The 12,900-nt window shown below is 42.6% G+C and overlaps 1 protein-coding gene across 5 annotated transcripts in view; it reads left to right on the top strand.

Moving 5' to 3' along the window:
- ksr2 (kinase suppressor of ras 2) overlaps positions 1-12,900 on the top strand; it is a 71,184-nt gene that overhangs the window by 56,032 nt on the left and 2,252 nt on the right. For 4 of the 5 annotated variants that reach the window (XM_081713911.1, XM_027010658.3, XM_081713912.1 and 1 more), the window contains 3 exons: positions 3,706-3,840; positions 5,989-6,118; positions 6,540-8,931. In XM_081713911.1, the coding sequence (XP_081570037.1) occupies positions 3,706-3,840; positions 5,989-6,118; positions 6,540-6,686 (412 nt within the window). In that variant the 3' untranslated portion in view covers positions 6,687-8,931. Of the gene's footprint in view, positions 1-3,705; positions 3,841-5,988; positions 6,119-6,539; positions 8,932-12,142 lie in introns of those variants that run through there. The other variant, XM_035530358.2, reaches the window with a different exon arrangement.

Raw genomic sequence — 12,900 nt, 5'->3', positions numbered from 1 at the left:
ACACAGACACACAGACACACACACACACAGACACACAGACACACACACACAGACACACACACACACACAGACACACAGACACACACAGACACACACACACAGACACACAGACACACACACACACACACACACACAGACACACACACACACACACACACACACACACACACACACACACAATTATCTGGGATCATTTCTGAATTAATGAAAACAGCTCTAGCTGTCATATGATTTTTACATACATTAATTAGCTTATTCAGTTTCTTTGCTGAAGGCCATTAAAACTATTTACAAGCCTCCCAGACTTTCTCATCGCAGCATGCTTTGTGTACTGCAGACATGGCATTTGAACCACAAAGACAAAATGGCCCACGACACCAGTGACTCTCACCTCAGGCTCTCCAAGTGCGATAAGAGCTAACTGATCTTCCACATATACCTGCACTTAAACGTACATTTCACAGTCATCCACAAGTAGTTTTACATATACACTAAACCCCCCACTGTCCTTGACACACACCCTAGCTCTACATCTTGGGTTCTATCTGACAGCTTAACATTTCCTCTGCACATGCTAGGTTAGCTGAAAGCGCTTTTGAATGCTCGTAATGATTTTCTCTAACCGCTTATTAAGAATGCAGGCCTGTGAGTAGGTGTGTGGATCACCTCTGGGTCTTGGTGTGATCGCAGGCTCACTTCAGACACTGTGTTTGTGCTTCTGAAGTGTTCTTGTTTGGTAAATCGGAGGAGGCATATTCTAGACTGCATTAGGTGCCAGATGGGGCTTTGTGTTTTGGTTGGGATACGGGGCTCATGGAGGCATTCTGGGGCATTTGTATCACTCTGACAAAGGCAGGGTGTGTGTGTGTGTGTGTGTGTGTGTTTGGGGGGGGGGTTAATGCGTGTGGTATGGTTTCTTGTATGTAAAAAATAACAGTTATATTTGGAACACACAAACAAAGAAAATGTTTTATTATAATGTATGCAGTGCTGTAGGGTCATGTAATTTATGGTACTTACATTTCAGCTTTGTTAAAGTCTGTAGACAGTGACTGATTGCCTGATCTGAGGTGTTAAGCTTGGAGTAGAATGATCACGCAAGATAATATGTTTTCCTACTGCTCAGGCTCACACCTACAGCTTAAACATTACTGGGAAAATCACAAAATTGCCTTCAGAAACAGCTACCACCACCAGCATGGAGATTAATGGCAGTTCAGGATTTCAAGCCATGTCTTGTACGGCATAATATCTATTTCCTACTCCTGTGCCAGGGCATCCCTCTCTGCGTGCACAGACACACGGCACGAAAAGTGCCTTCCTCCCGGTGTTATGCCCCACGACTCACCTGCAGACACCTGCATGTCACAGACACAGCTCGGTTCAGAAGTGTGTACATTCTTCCCTCTGGTGCCCTATGTTAAGTCTGCTCAGCTCTAAAAGTTGCAATTTTCAAACTAGCAGTTATCCTCTAAATCAGTGATGCAAAAATGTTTCTGTCAGTGTCAATCTGAAGAATGAATGGTGAAAACAGGTGAGCCAGATGTCACCTCCTGTTTTGTTTGGTCCACCTACCATATGGATGCACATTGCAGGATTAAATTTACAGCATGTCGGCCGTGTTGATGCAGCACGCAGTCTGTCAGTGACCAACAGAGAGGCCACTAGTCCACTAGTGGCCAGATATTTGGAAGGGGGTCACCACATCAGGGTTTATAGCGCATAAGGTTTATGCAAAGAGCAACAATTAAACAAATACGTTTTCTTGTATTTATAAGATGAATAGTTGATGAATGAAAAACGCTATACATTACTACATTATATTTAATTATTTGACTAAGTGGGTTTTAGAGCTCATCCCATTGTTGTGTAACGTGTTGGGAAATATGCTTTATAGCCTCTGTCGTATATTAGTGATTACTGTCAAGACTTCAAGAGCTAACGTCAGAATTGTGACCATGTCTGTCATCGAACACTTCTTTCCTGAAACGTCTGCTTCAGAACTGTTACCATAAAACTGTGGTGACGTAATGTTGCTGCGGCTCTGCAAATGTATGAACCTCATAATACGCGCCAGCAATCGCTATTATTCCACGTTCTTCCTGGTTAGTGTCCATCCATCCATCCATCCATCCATCCATCGGTTTTCCCTGCTGCCGAGAGGCAATGGAAGCGCTGCTTTCAAGGCGGCGTTGTTCGGGGAGCATCTTGACTCCTTGCGCTTCGCAGACCACGTCCCTTTTAAAACGGTTTCGCTGGCAGAGAAGGTGGTGAATCGACGTTCTTAGACGGAGAGCTACGACCCCCCCCTCCCCCCGGCTAGGCGCTTGGTTTCTTGCGAGTGCTCCAGTTACCGGGGAAAAAACGGACCGCGCTTACGCAGGCTGGAGACCGCGTCGCCAACGTTTGATGTCCGAGGCGTTCTGGACTCGTTTAGCTGCGCGGCGCTAATCAGCCCACTCCAATTATCAACCCAGCTCCGGCGTGCATTAGTGTTAGGATATACGGGCGGAAAGGAAGCCACGTGGGAACTGAAAACGCATCAGCCCCGGCGTAAGCAAGCATGCTCTGTCATAGATACAAATAATAAACCCATCCAACCGTGCCAGAGGGCCTCACCGACAGCGTTTAGCATTGTACATATGAGCAAAATGCAACGTTGATATTCAGTGAAGTTATCATACATCACTGGTGTGCGAGTGTGTGCATGCAAATAAAGCGTTTCATTTAGGTTGTGTTTGTAAGGTGTTAACGGAAAACCTTTCCGTGTACTGTTTGAGGGCACACTGACGGTAAATGAGAATCCAGTTTACTTGAGTATGGCGGTTCCAAGAGTATTTATATCAGCTATTGCTGCAAATCATAGACATGTTCTAATTTGTAGCCATTTTGTATTAAAATATCAGATTCATTACTATAAATGCACTTGATGCAGGGGTATCATTGCCGTACATGGGTTTTCTTTGCATTAAAATGTATTTCGCTGTTGAAAGTTGAACAAGTCGACGTAAATGAAGTTCGCACAACTCAAGCAAGTTAAAGCTTTGTCGGAGTGAAGGCAAACGCGTTAGACGAAGGCACGTATCGGGTAGCTGGAAATGTCAGGAAGCTTCAGGGCTGCTATGACGGGTGCACCGTTTCGCAAGCCTGAGTCATCTTAAATCCGCATTAATGAAGGCCTTTAATGAAGGCGTCTCCGCTTGCTTCCTACGTCTGCAGCCTCGTGTATGCAAGTAAAAAGAACCACGTTAGGGGAAAACCATGAACAAAATAAAACACAAAAATTATATTATGAACTCTCAAGATACTCGCCACTTCCATTTAGATTTTTTTCCCCTCTCCCCCAGATGAGTTTGTTTAGTTACATTATTGTGCAGACCTTTACTGAGACTTCAACATTTTAAAGACCGATTTAAGCGGTTGGTCTGACCTGAGTTTGAATTTAGGTGCTTTCCCTCCTTTCTTTAGCTTTCATTTTTGTGTGATATATTTCTGAGATAAGGAGTATGTGTTTTGCATCTGGTGCATTTTACATTTCGTGATTGTCCTGACAAAGGGTTTTTAAAAATTAAATTCTCTCTCTCTCTCTCTCTCTCTCTCTCTCTCTCTCTCTCTCTCTCTCTCTCTCTCTCTCTCTCTCTCTCTCTCTCTCTCTCTCTCTCTCTCTCTCTCTCTCTCTCTCTCTCTCTCTCTCTCTCTCTGCAGTAGGAGGGAGGATAAGATACAAATCCCAAGTGGCTGGCTGTGCCATCTTGCCCCTGAGATCATCCGTCAACTCTCCCCTGAGACAGCCGAAGACCAGCTTCCTTTTTCCAAGCAGTCAGACGTCTTTGCCTTCGGGTGGGTTCCCCTGAGGGGCCATTGCCCTGTTCTCCACCCACTCACACCACAGTGGCACGTGTTGAGAAGGAATGGGTGGAGAGGTAGACAGCCAGATCCCTGTGAGGTAGCTTGTGTGCTACAGAAGCAACACAGAATATGACATGAGCGAATACTAGATGAATGCAGAATTACAAAATAGCACAGTTTGAAGACTTCCATGTAGGACACTGTGCAAAAGGTTCTGTAAAGTTCTAGAGACAAACCAAGATGTCATACAGGGTGCTGTAAAACACCAGACACACCAAAGGTCCAGAGACAGAGCATATGTAGATCATGTAAGGTGCATGGAGTGCCTATAGATTGTACAGCACTTCATTTTGGTTTTGGCCTTCAAACATCTCATTTGGGACACCAAAGTGTTTTCTGGTGCCAGTAGTAACTGCTAATGAGCAGTTAGCTGGAGGGGAACACAATGATGTACAAGGGTCTGGAGTCATGATGGACATGATGTGAGCAACCATCACGGAGGGCTTCTGGATGAATTCCTGTCAGTGAACTTCAGTTTAATTTTTATCCCTGAACTGACTGAACAAAGGTATGAGTCACCTTGAAGTAGTTGCTCACCAATAATTTAGTTCAGTAGCTACCCTTTTTAAATGAGGAAGAATGGGGAAATTGGTGAAGATGTAATATGTTGCAGCCCCTGAGTAATGAGCGTTCCTCTAGGGTGGCACTGAGGAAGTCAGTTTTTTGGGTTTTAATTTTATTTTCCCTAAAATTTCCCACTGGAGATTCTAATAGCTACTTCCAGGTTCCTAGTTCATCGATTTTAGAAGTTAGCTAATTTGTCCCTCAAGCGAATAAATGGTTCTCTGTGCTTCTATAATGATGTGGAGTTTATCAGCTATTAGACTCTAATAGGGTTCTCCAATATTTCACACTCTGGGCTGTGGTGCAGTTCTTCTGCCCCTACTGAACCTGAATCAGAATGTGACTTACCTTTAACACCACAGTACTGGGATGTGCAGAGGTAGCATCTGTCTAACAACAACAACAACAACAATAATAGTTGTTGTGTTGTTGTTATAAATGGATTTATAAGCACCTTTCTTCTTCTTTTATTATTATTATACATTTATTTATAAGCACTTTTCAGGATACTCAAGGACACTATACATGAACATAGATTACAACAATCACTCTGGATTGTTGTAGGGATAGACGGGATTGTTGGAGGGATAGACGGATGTATTGTTGGATGGATGGATGGATGGATGGATAGTTTGATGTAGAGATGGAGGGATGCTGTTCCTAACACAGTTGGCTTATTAGCTGTTGCTTTCATATGGAGGATCTACGGCTGTTGTCACCCTGTGGCAGCCGGCCAGATTCAGCTGCTCAGAGCGAAGAGACATTACCTAGAGTTGACCCCTCAGCAAACCTTGCTCTGTCCCCAGCTGTTTGTAAACCATCCTGCCCTAATCTGCATCGGGCATCGAGCATCTTTAGTTGTATACAATGAATACCCTAGTGAAAGTCAAGGAACGGAACTGTGATTTGTTATTTGTACACAGTGTGAACTGTGGGAAATGTAGTTTTCAGTGCTCCTCTTTACAGTCTGAGGAGGTTTTGGGGGTGATTGGTATGAACTGTCATTGCTGACTGTCTTTCTCCCCTTGTCAAGCAGTGATCTCAGGAAAGCCTCAGGGTGTACCCCAGGAGTGTATTCATTAGTTGAATAGCAACATACTTGATTCTCTGATTTTTAATTAGATTTCATTAGTTTTTAAATTCAGTGAGAGGAGTTTGGACATGCCTGTGCTCTATGGAAGGACAGCCAAAGTCCAGTGCCCCCTCTAACTAATTTAAGAAATTATTCTAGAAAGCCCTTAACCATGACAGGTACAGCTACAGTTCAGTGAAGTGTCATCCCAAGTGCATTCTTGATGTTAAATACACACACACACGCACGCACACGCACGCTCACGCACGCTCACGCACGCTCACACCCAAAACTTTGAGCTTGAATTCCTGAAGATCCGTTCATATGCGGTAGTGCTCTGTTATTCAGATGATTTGATTTAGCTTTACATGTGCACGCGTGCACACACGCTTTCACAGGCCATAACAGCTCCCTTAACCCCTCTCTACTTCTGTGTCTTTCAGCACTGTCTGGTATGAGCTGCACGCAAGAGAATGGCCGTTTCAGAACCAGCCAGCGGAGGTGATCATGTGGCAGGTGGGGAGTGGCACGAAACCCAGCCTGACTCACGTCGGCATGGGCAAGGAGATATCGGTGAGTGCCTGCATGACACACTAGCCCCGCATCAGCACCACAGGAGAACTCTCTCAACATAAATGAGCTTTGACAGAGGTCCCACCGTGCAGTAATTAAGCATTCATTCACCCCCAACATGGTAAACATGAAGGGATTTAACTGGACTGAATTATAGGACATTCGGTAGTCTGCCTCAATGTGCTATTCGAATCATTTACCTTTAGACGATGTTAAAAAAAAAAAAAAAAAAACACGTAAAAGGCGGCAGCGGAATGTATTGTGACTCTGCGTGATGTACCGTAACTCCAACTCTGAATGACACTCAGAACTGTAGCTGTTGCCCTTCAGTCTACCAGTGACGGAGGTGAGGGCCTTCTCCTGTCTGGGGCGGGCAGGCACTACGTTGGCGCTTCATGTGGAGTCCTTTGCTCTCCTTTAGGACATTCTGCTCTTTTGCTGGTCACACGAGCAGGAGGAGAGGCCCAGCTTCTCCAAACTGGTGGAGCTGCTGGAGAAACTCCCCAAACGCAACCGCCGCCTCTCCCATCCCGGACACTTCTGGAAATCAGCTGAGTATGTCAAATGAGCTCCATTCTCAACCCTACCCCCACCCGCCCGCGTTCCAAATACCGTTTCTTTGGAATTCCAAATTCCAAAAGAAACACTAGGAAGTACTGGAGATGATTTTGCTGTGTTACATAGGGACCCGTTGCAGTGCGCTAAAGTCCTGTAATGAGTTCCTGGTGGGGCAAAATAACCTGCCTAAACTGACTTTGTGTTGGCTGCTGGATTGTACGTGTATATTGCTGTATGCATATATCGGTGTTTCCCTAGCACCCTGACCAGCTAGCGTACACAGAGCTCATGTCTTTCTGTTGTTTAATGTTTGACCATGTATGGAAGATAGAAGATTTCTTTTTGTTTTCTTCTGTGTTCCTTTTGGTTGTTTTTCTCAATCTGTTGGATCTGTTTCTGTTGTACCGACTTACAAATTTATTTGTGATTAATTTCTCAATGTTATCTTTTGATGAAAACATCTTTTCAGTCATATGCCATGTCATTCTGTATTGAGTGCATTTACAATGCATTTTTATGAACAAATGCCAGTTCTTTTTATTCTTTGTGAGTTGTGTGTCTGTAATTGTATTTTTATTTCTACAGACATAGAGTCACAGAGTGAATGTATTTATTTTCAGACTTGAGAAATGTATTACTTGCAGTTATTTTATCATTGTTTCTTTATTTTCTGTCAGTCCGGTCACTGTCCTTTTGTCTGTTTTCTGTGAGTGAGCGCATGTTGTAGCCATTCCCATGTCGCGATGCGTAGTTTGTATGAAGTGCACATGGATATCCTTCATTCATGAATGTTGAAATGAATGTTCCCAACTCTCATTCTTACTGATTTAGAATGTCAAGCTGTTTCCTATTTAACTGACTAATTATTTTTGCCTACCAAGAATGAAAAGCGTTTGAATATTGGCGACGTCAGTAACAGAGAATTACGCTTGTACATGTAATTATTAACACTTGAATGGTATCACACGTAAATGTGAACTGGCTGGAGTAAAAAAAAAACAAAACGCTGTTTCTGAGCCGTCGTGGAGGAGGAGGAGAGTTAACGTTTATCGGACAGGCGTATTGGATACCTGTGAATGTTTTGAGCACATTTTACACCATAATGTACACTGTTAGGCTGCACATGTCTGTACTAGGGGGTTGCGTACCATCGGTCGCCATGCAGGAGTTCATGCTGAAACCATTTGTAAATTATGAAACACCTATTAGAGTTGCATGCAAGTGTTTGCAGTGGAAAATGCAAAGGAGACCACTTCATATTTTGTCGTTAATGTTCGACTCAGCATGTTAGCTGAGTATGACTTTAAAAGAAGTGCTAAACTGCTTTAACATACACTCTGGGTGCAGACAATCTCTTCATGCATACAGACATTCTTAATAGTTCCTAACCAGTTCCAGTGTCCAGACTGCTTATGGCTCTATTGCTGCTGTTTTCTGAAGTATTCAAGTCTATTTTAGGAGCACTGAAATTCAGATATCGTTTTGTGGGTCATTTATATTTGTACAGATTATATCTTTTAAATGCATGAAAGGACCCATAAGGGATCTGTCTATGTTAACTAAATGAAGAAGAAACCTCAGATCCATTTCACAATAAAGTGTAATTTATAGTGTTTAGATTATTACCATTATCATACATACCATAACCATTAAAATATGTAAGATGATAGATGTCTTAGTCAATGATTGTGATATTATATTCTACTCATACCATATGCTGGATGAGGAGTGGATAGAAATGTATTCCATCCTCAAAAAAAATAAAACAAACCTATGGGAGGAGTTGTGAAGGAGGTGGGAGGAGCTTGTCATCTCCATCAGCAGTGTCAGTGCCAAGCCTGTTCACCATGACGTGGACGCCAGTTGTAATCCGTAGCTGTAAATGAAGTTTCTCATATGGGTGTACGCCAGACGAAGAATGTATGAATTCATACCGTGTGTGTCTTTTCTTTCGTTTTTCTCACTTTATTTCGGTCTTAAGTTGTCTTATGGACTTTAATTATGAATTCATGTTTTCTGTTTTTTTTCTCTCCATTAAGTTGTTTTTTTTAAATTGCGTGCCAGTTGTCTGCCGCTCCGTTTGGACTTTCTTTATGGTTGAGTTTCTGTACTATAGGTTGTAGTTGTACAAATGCTTGTATTTACAGATTGCCTTATGGTGCACAGCTTAGTGACGGCTAGACTCATCACGAGCACTTTCTTTGCATTCATCCTTTACGAAATATGACAATAAAAATGTTCATTTTGGAATTTTATTATGTTTTTCAGTCATTTCTTTTATTACCCTTTCCCTTTTTCCATATTTCCCACATTATGTTGGAAGAAATTGATGCATTACGTAACTATTGTGTCACTAAGGAACATTCACAATCGGTTCAGTCTACTTGTTGCATTGCAGTGTGTTCCCTGTTAATTTTTACATCTTAATTTAAATCTGTGCCCAGCTAACCTTGAACTGTGTCTAAGTTTTAAAACCTTACCATTACCTGCACAATTATCCTGACAATCCAGACACTTTTTATGTTTGTGTGACTGAAAAGTGATCTAGTTCGCTGTTTAAGCCTGGCAAATAAAAGCCCTCTCTGCCCAAAGTGGTATGTTATAGCTGAGGATACTAAGCTCCAATTCCAACCTATGCTTACCGAGAGTGTCCACCTGTAATTACATACCTGATTCCACTGAAATAACTGCAATCAGTATTACATTAGTACTACATTGATTATAGAGCTGGTCATTAATAATAGGTACTCTGAAGTGAAAATGAACCATCACTTGGCTATATATCTGCAGCATTGAATGTAGCAACGCAGGCAAGTCAAATGTCTCATATGCTGGCTCACTGCTCTCACTCTGGCTAGCGTGTTCCCCTTTGATAGTGTGCCATCAGAGGGGCTGAGGGCCACATAAGGCCAAGGGGCAAAGGGCATGGTGCAGAGAGCTAAATTGGCTAATTGGCACCTTGAGTGGCCCTTGTTATGCTTGCTATGATTGCTACTTCAGTGTGTGTGTGTGTGTGTGGGGGGGGGGGGGGGGGCAGTGAGATGGATATGGAGTTAAATTGGACTGCCTGATACAGAAGGCATTTCGAGTGATAGTGAGGAAACGCTTAACAGTCAATGGATATAAAGCTGACGTGATGGTGCGATTCCTAAAATATAATCGGTGTACAATAATAAAGCTCGTTGTCATAACAGATAAGGGCTATTATTATTTAACATCAATATAAATTTATGAGCATTGTTTGAAATATTGTTATTATATATTTTTTTCATAACAGGAAATTAACAAGAGGCATGACAAAGACTTAAAACAGTGACTCTATACGGAATGGTTTGCTAATTTAATGCTTCTACACCCCAAAGACAGTAGGCAGATCGGCAAGTTCAGTATATTGCGAGCTGAAAGTGACCTGTTCTTTTTTCCCCATACATGTGCATGGTTCTGACTCAGAGAAGGATGCACAAGACATGAAGGGCCTTAAAGAAAATACGAGGAGTCAATCAAAATTATGAGCATGTTCACTGAATCTGCGCCACAGGGGGAGTGGCCTGCTGTTGGGAAGCAGAGGTGGGCTATCAGACCACAATTAAGGGTTGACAATTCTGTGTGTCAAACACATGCATGTCATTTCCTCTTCAAATCTCTTGTATGTAAGAGGGATCTGGAATGAGGTAATAGAATGCCATTTTTAGAATCAAGAACATAAGAAAATTCTAGAACGCCAGGTGAGTTAAGTCAAACTAACAGCGCTTAGGTTTATCATATGATTCTGTATGGCCTATTACAGTTGCAATGGAGAATATGGCATGTTCTCTTCTACTCTCCTTTAACAAAAATACAAGCACTCACACACACAAACAAAAGCACTTTCATTCCAACCAGTAAATGTATTTTAAAAAATAGATGTAGTTTCCTTTGTGTTGATGGTCTGATGTTTTGAACACAAAGCTTTGTTGATGTCTTTTGATAGTTCCATTCTCGACCTCTCTGTTCCTTCCATGTGTAATATCTCTCATACATTCTGAATGAGGTGCACTGTGAAAAAAAAAGCAGGCGTGAATGTAAACTTTGCTTTTATCCTTCCCTCCTTGAGTAAGCTTATAGGCCGCGTTTCGGGTCTATACACTCACAGCAGGGTTTGTGTGCGCGTGTGTGCGTGTTGGGAGTTGGGTTGGGGGTTGGCAAGGGATAAGGCTTCTAAAAGCTCCATGGTTGCAGGTAGTTACACACTCTTTTGTGTGGGAGGACTTTCAGACCAATATCGTGATTCAAATGACTAGGCTGAAAGTCGCACAGTATCATCCCTGAAGTACGTGGGCTTTTCTTTGCCTATCTAATGGCACCTACACACTTTTCCAAGCTATTACTCATTAGCTGAGAGAGAGACATTGAGAGAGAGAGAGAGAGACAGAGATAGAGGGAGAGTGGAGAAAAAGAAATGAGCAGCAGGTCAGGGGTCAGGGTACTTCTGACAGCCAGGCACAATTTAGACTGTTAATGTTGATTTGGCTTTTACTATTTCCAATGGCAGTGACACCGATCCCCCCCCCCCCCCCCCCGCCCCTCGAACGAAACTGGTATAACGCCAACTTGTGCAGGTCTTCACAACTAGATATAGCACCTGCAGTCTTGGCACAAACAGTCCAAAGCAAAATCTTTCAGTAAAGATAGAGAGAGAAAGAGAGAGAGAGGGAGAGAGAGAGAGAGAAAGAAAAATAGGCTAACAGAGGAATGCAGCACTCTCTTGCCTGGAGCAGACCTAAACATGCTCCATCTGCTGCCAGTGTGAGTAGGGGCTGTTGAGGAGAGCTTCCTCGCAGGCTCCTGGACCCATGTGATGGGAGGCAGAGGCCTCGGACCGAGGGACACGTAGGAGACAGCGAGGGCTGAAAGGCGAACACTGACACTCATATACACCTGAATGTAAATGTAATGTAATGTAAATGACACTCATATACACCTGAATGTAAATGTAATGTAATGTAAATGACACTCGTATACACCTGAATGTAAATGTAATGTAATGTAAATGACACTCGTATACACCTGAAGTGCACATTTCTAGGGGTTGTGCTTAGAGTACTCGAATGGTTTACATGCATGCATCGCTATAGCTCATTTAGTTGCTAAACTAAGTGCTCAAACTTATTTATGTGCCTCATATACACTATACATATTATATATAGTATATTTTATATATAGTGTGCATATTATAACTTCACTATCTTACAATACTACGCTTGTTATTTTGCATGCTAATGTCCTGTAAAATACACATTATAGATTAGGAGTCCACAAAGTCATGTTAACTATATAATAGTTCAGTAAACACAGTGAATCAAACACACAGCTCTCTCTGTGTGTGTGTGTCTGTGTGTGTGTGTGTGTGTGTGTGTGTGTGTGTGTGTGTGTGAGGGCTGGTATTTATCCACTTCTTCTTGTGTCTGTTCTCCATCTCTCTCTCAGGCTATAGCAGTGATGGACTCCTCCTCTCCACTGCTGCTTTTCCAAAGCCGCTCCCCGCGCTCAGACAGCCACACTTTACTCCACCTTCTCTCCTCCAGTGCCCCTGCTCTCATCAGCAGTCACATGTGACAGGAAGTCTCCACTCTGATATCCTGTTGTCTTTATAAGGGGGGTGGTGGTGATGATTTGTTAACTGCAGCACAGAGCAGCCAGATACCTAAGACTAGATTGGATGGCTTTTCTCCCCTGGCTTTGGATTAATTTAAATCCAAAATGCCCTGTCCCTCCATTGTTAATTCTATTGTTAACTCCATTTTAACTCCATTGTTAATTCCATTATTAACTCTATGCTGTGGCCTCAGTAGTCAGTTGGGTTGTTTTGGGTCGTTTTACCGCATTAGCTTTTTCCTCATTACATTGCACTCACAGGTTTCATCACATATTACAGCACACTCCTTTTGCACACAAATTACTGTACTTTAAAAAGTATTGCTGCCATTTTTTCTTTTTACTAAGACACTTTGATTTTTGCATATATGCCCTGATGCATTTTACTGAGGTAGATCACCTGGGATATAGTAGTCATGTCCAAGTTACATCTCCGTTCATTCGACAGCACATTCAGGCTGTGTATGTCTGAAGTGAGTGCTACACAGAGCATAACCTCATTATCTCTGAGTGATCCTGGAGCTGTGTGGGGGAGATTCAGGGACTTAGAAGAGCAGGCCCTGATTTCACTATCTCACTATTCAAACTAA

Source organism: Electrophorus electricus, chromosome 5 (genome assembly GCF_041902795.1).
Source record: "Electrophorus electricus isolate QZ-2024a chromosome 5, ASM4190279v1, whole genome shotgun sequence".
In the NCBI taxonomy this organism is placed as follows: domain Eukaryota; kingdom Metazoa; phylum Chordata; class Actinopteri; order Gymnotiformes; family Gymnotidae; genus Electrophorus; species Electrophorus electricus.
This window is presented reverse-complemented; position numbering and strand designations above follow the sequence as displayed.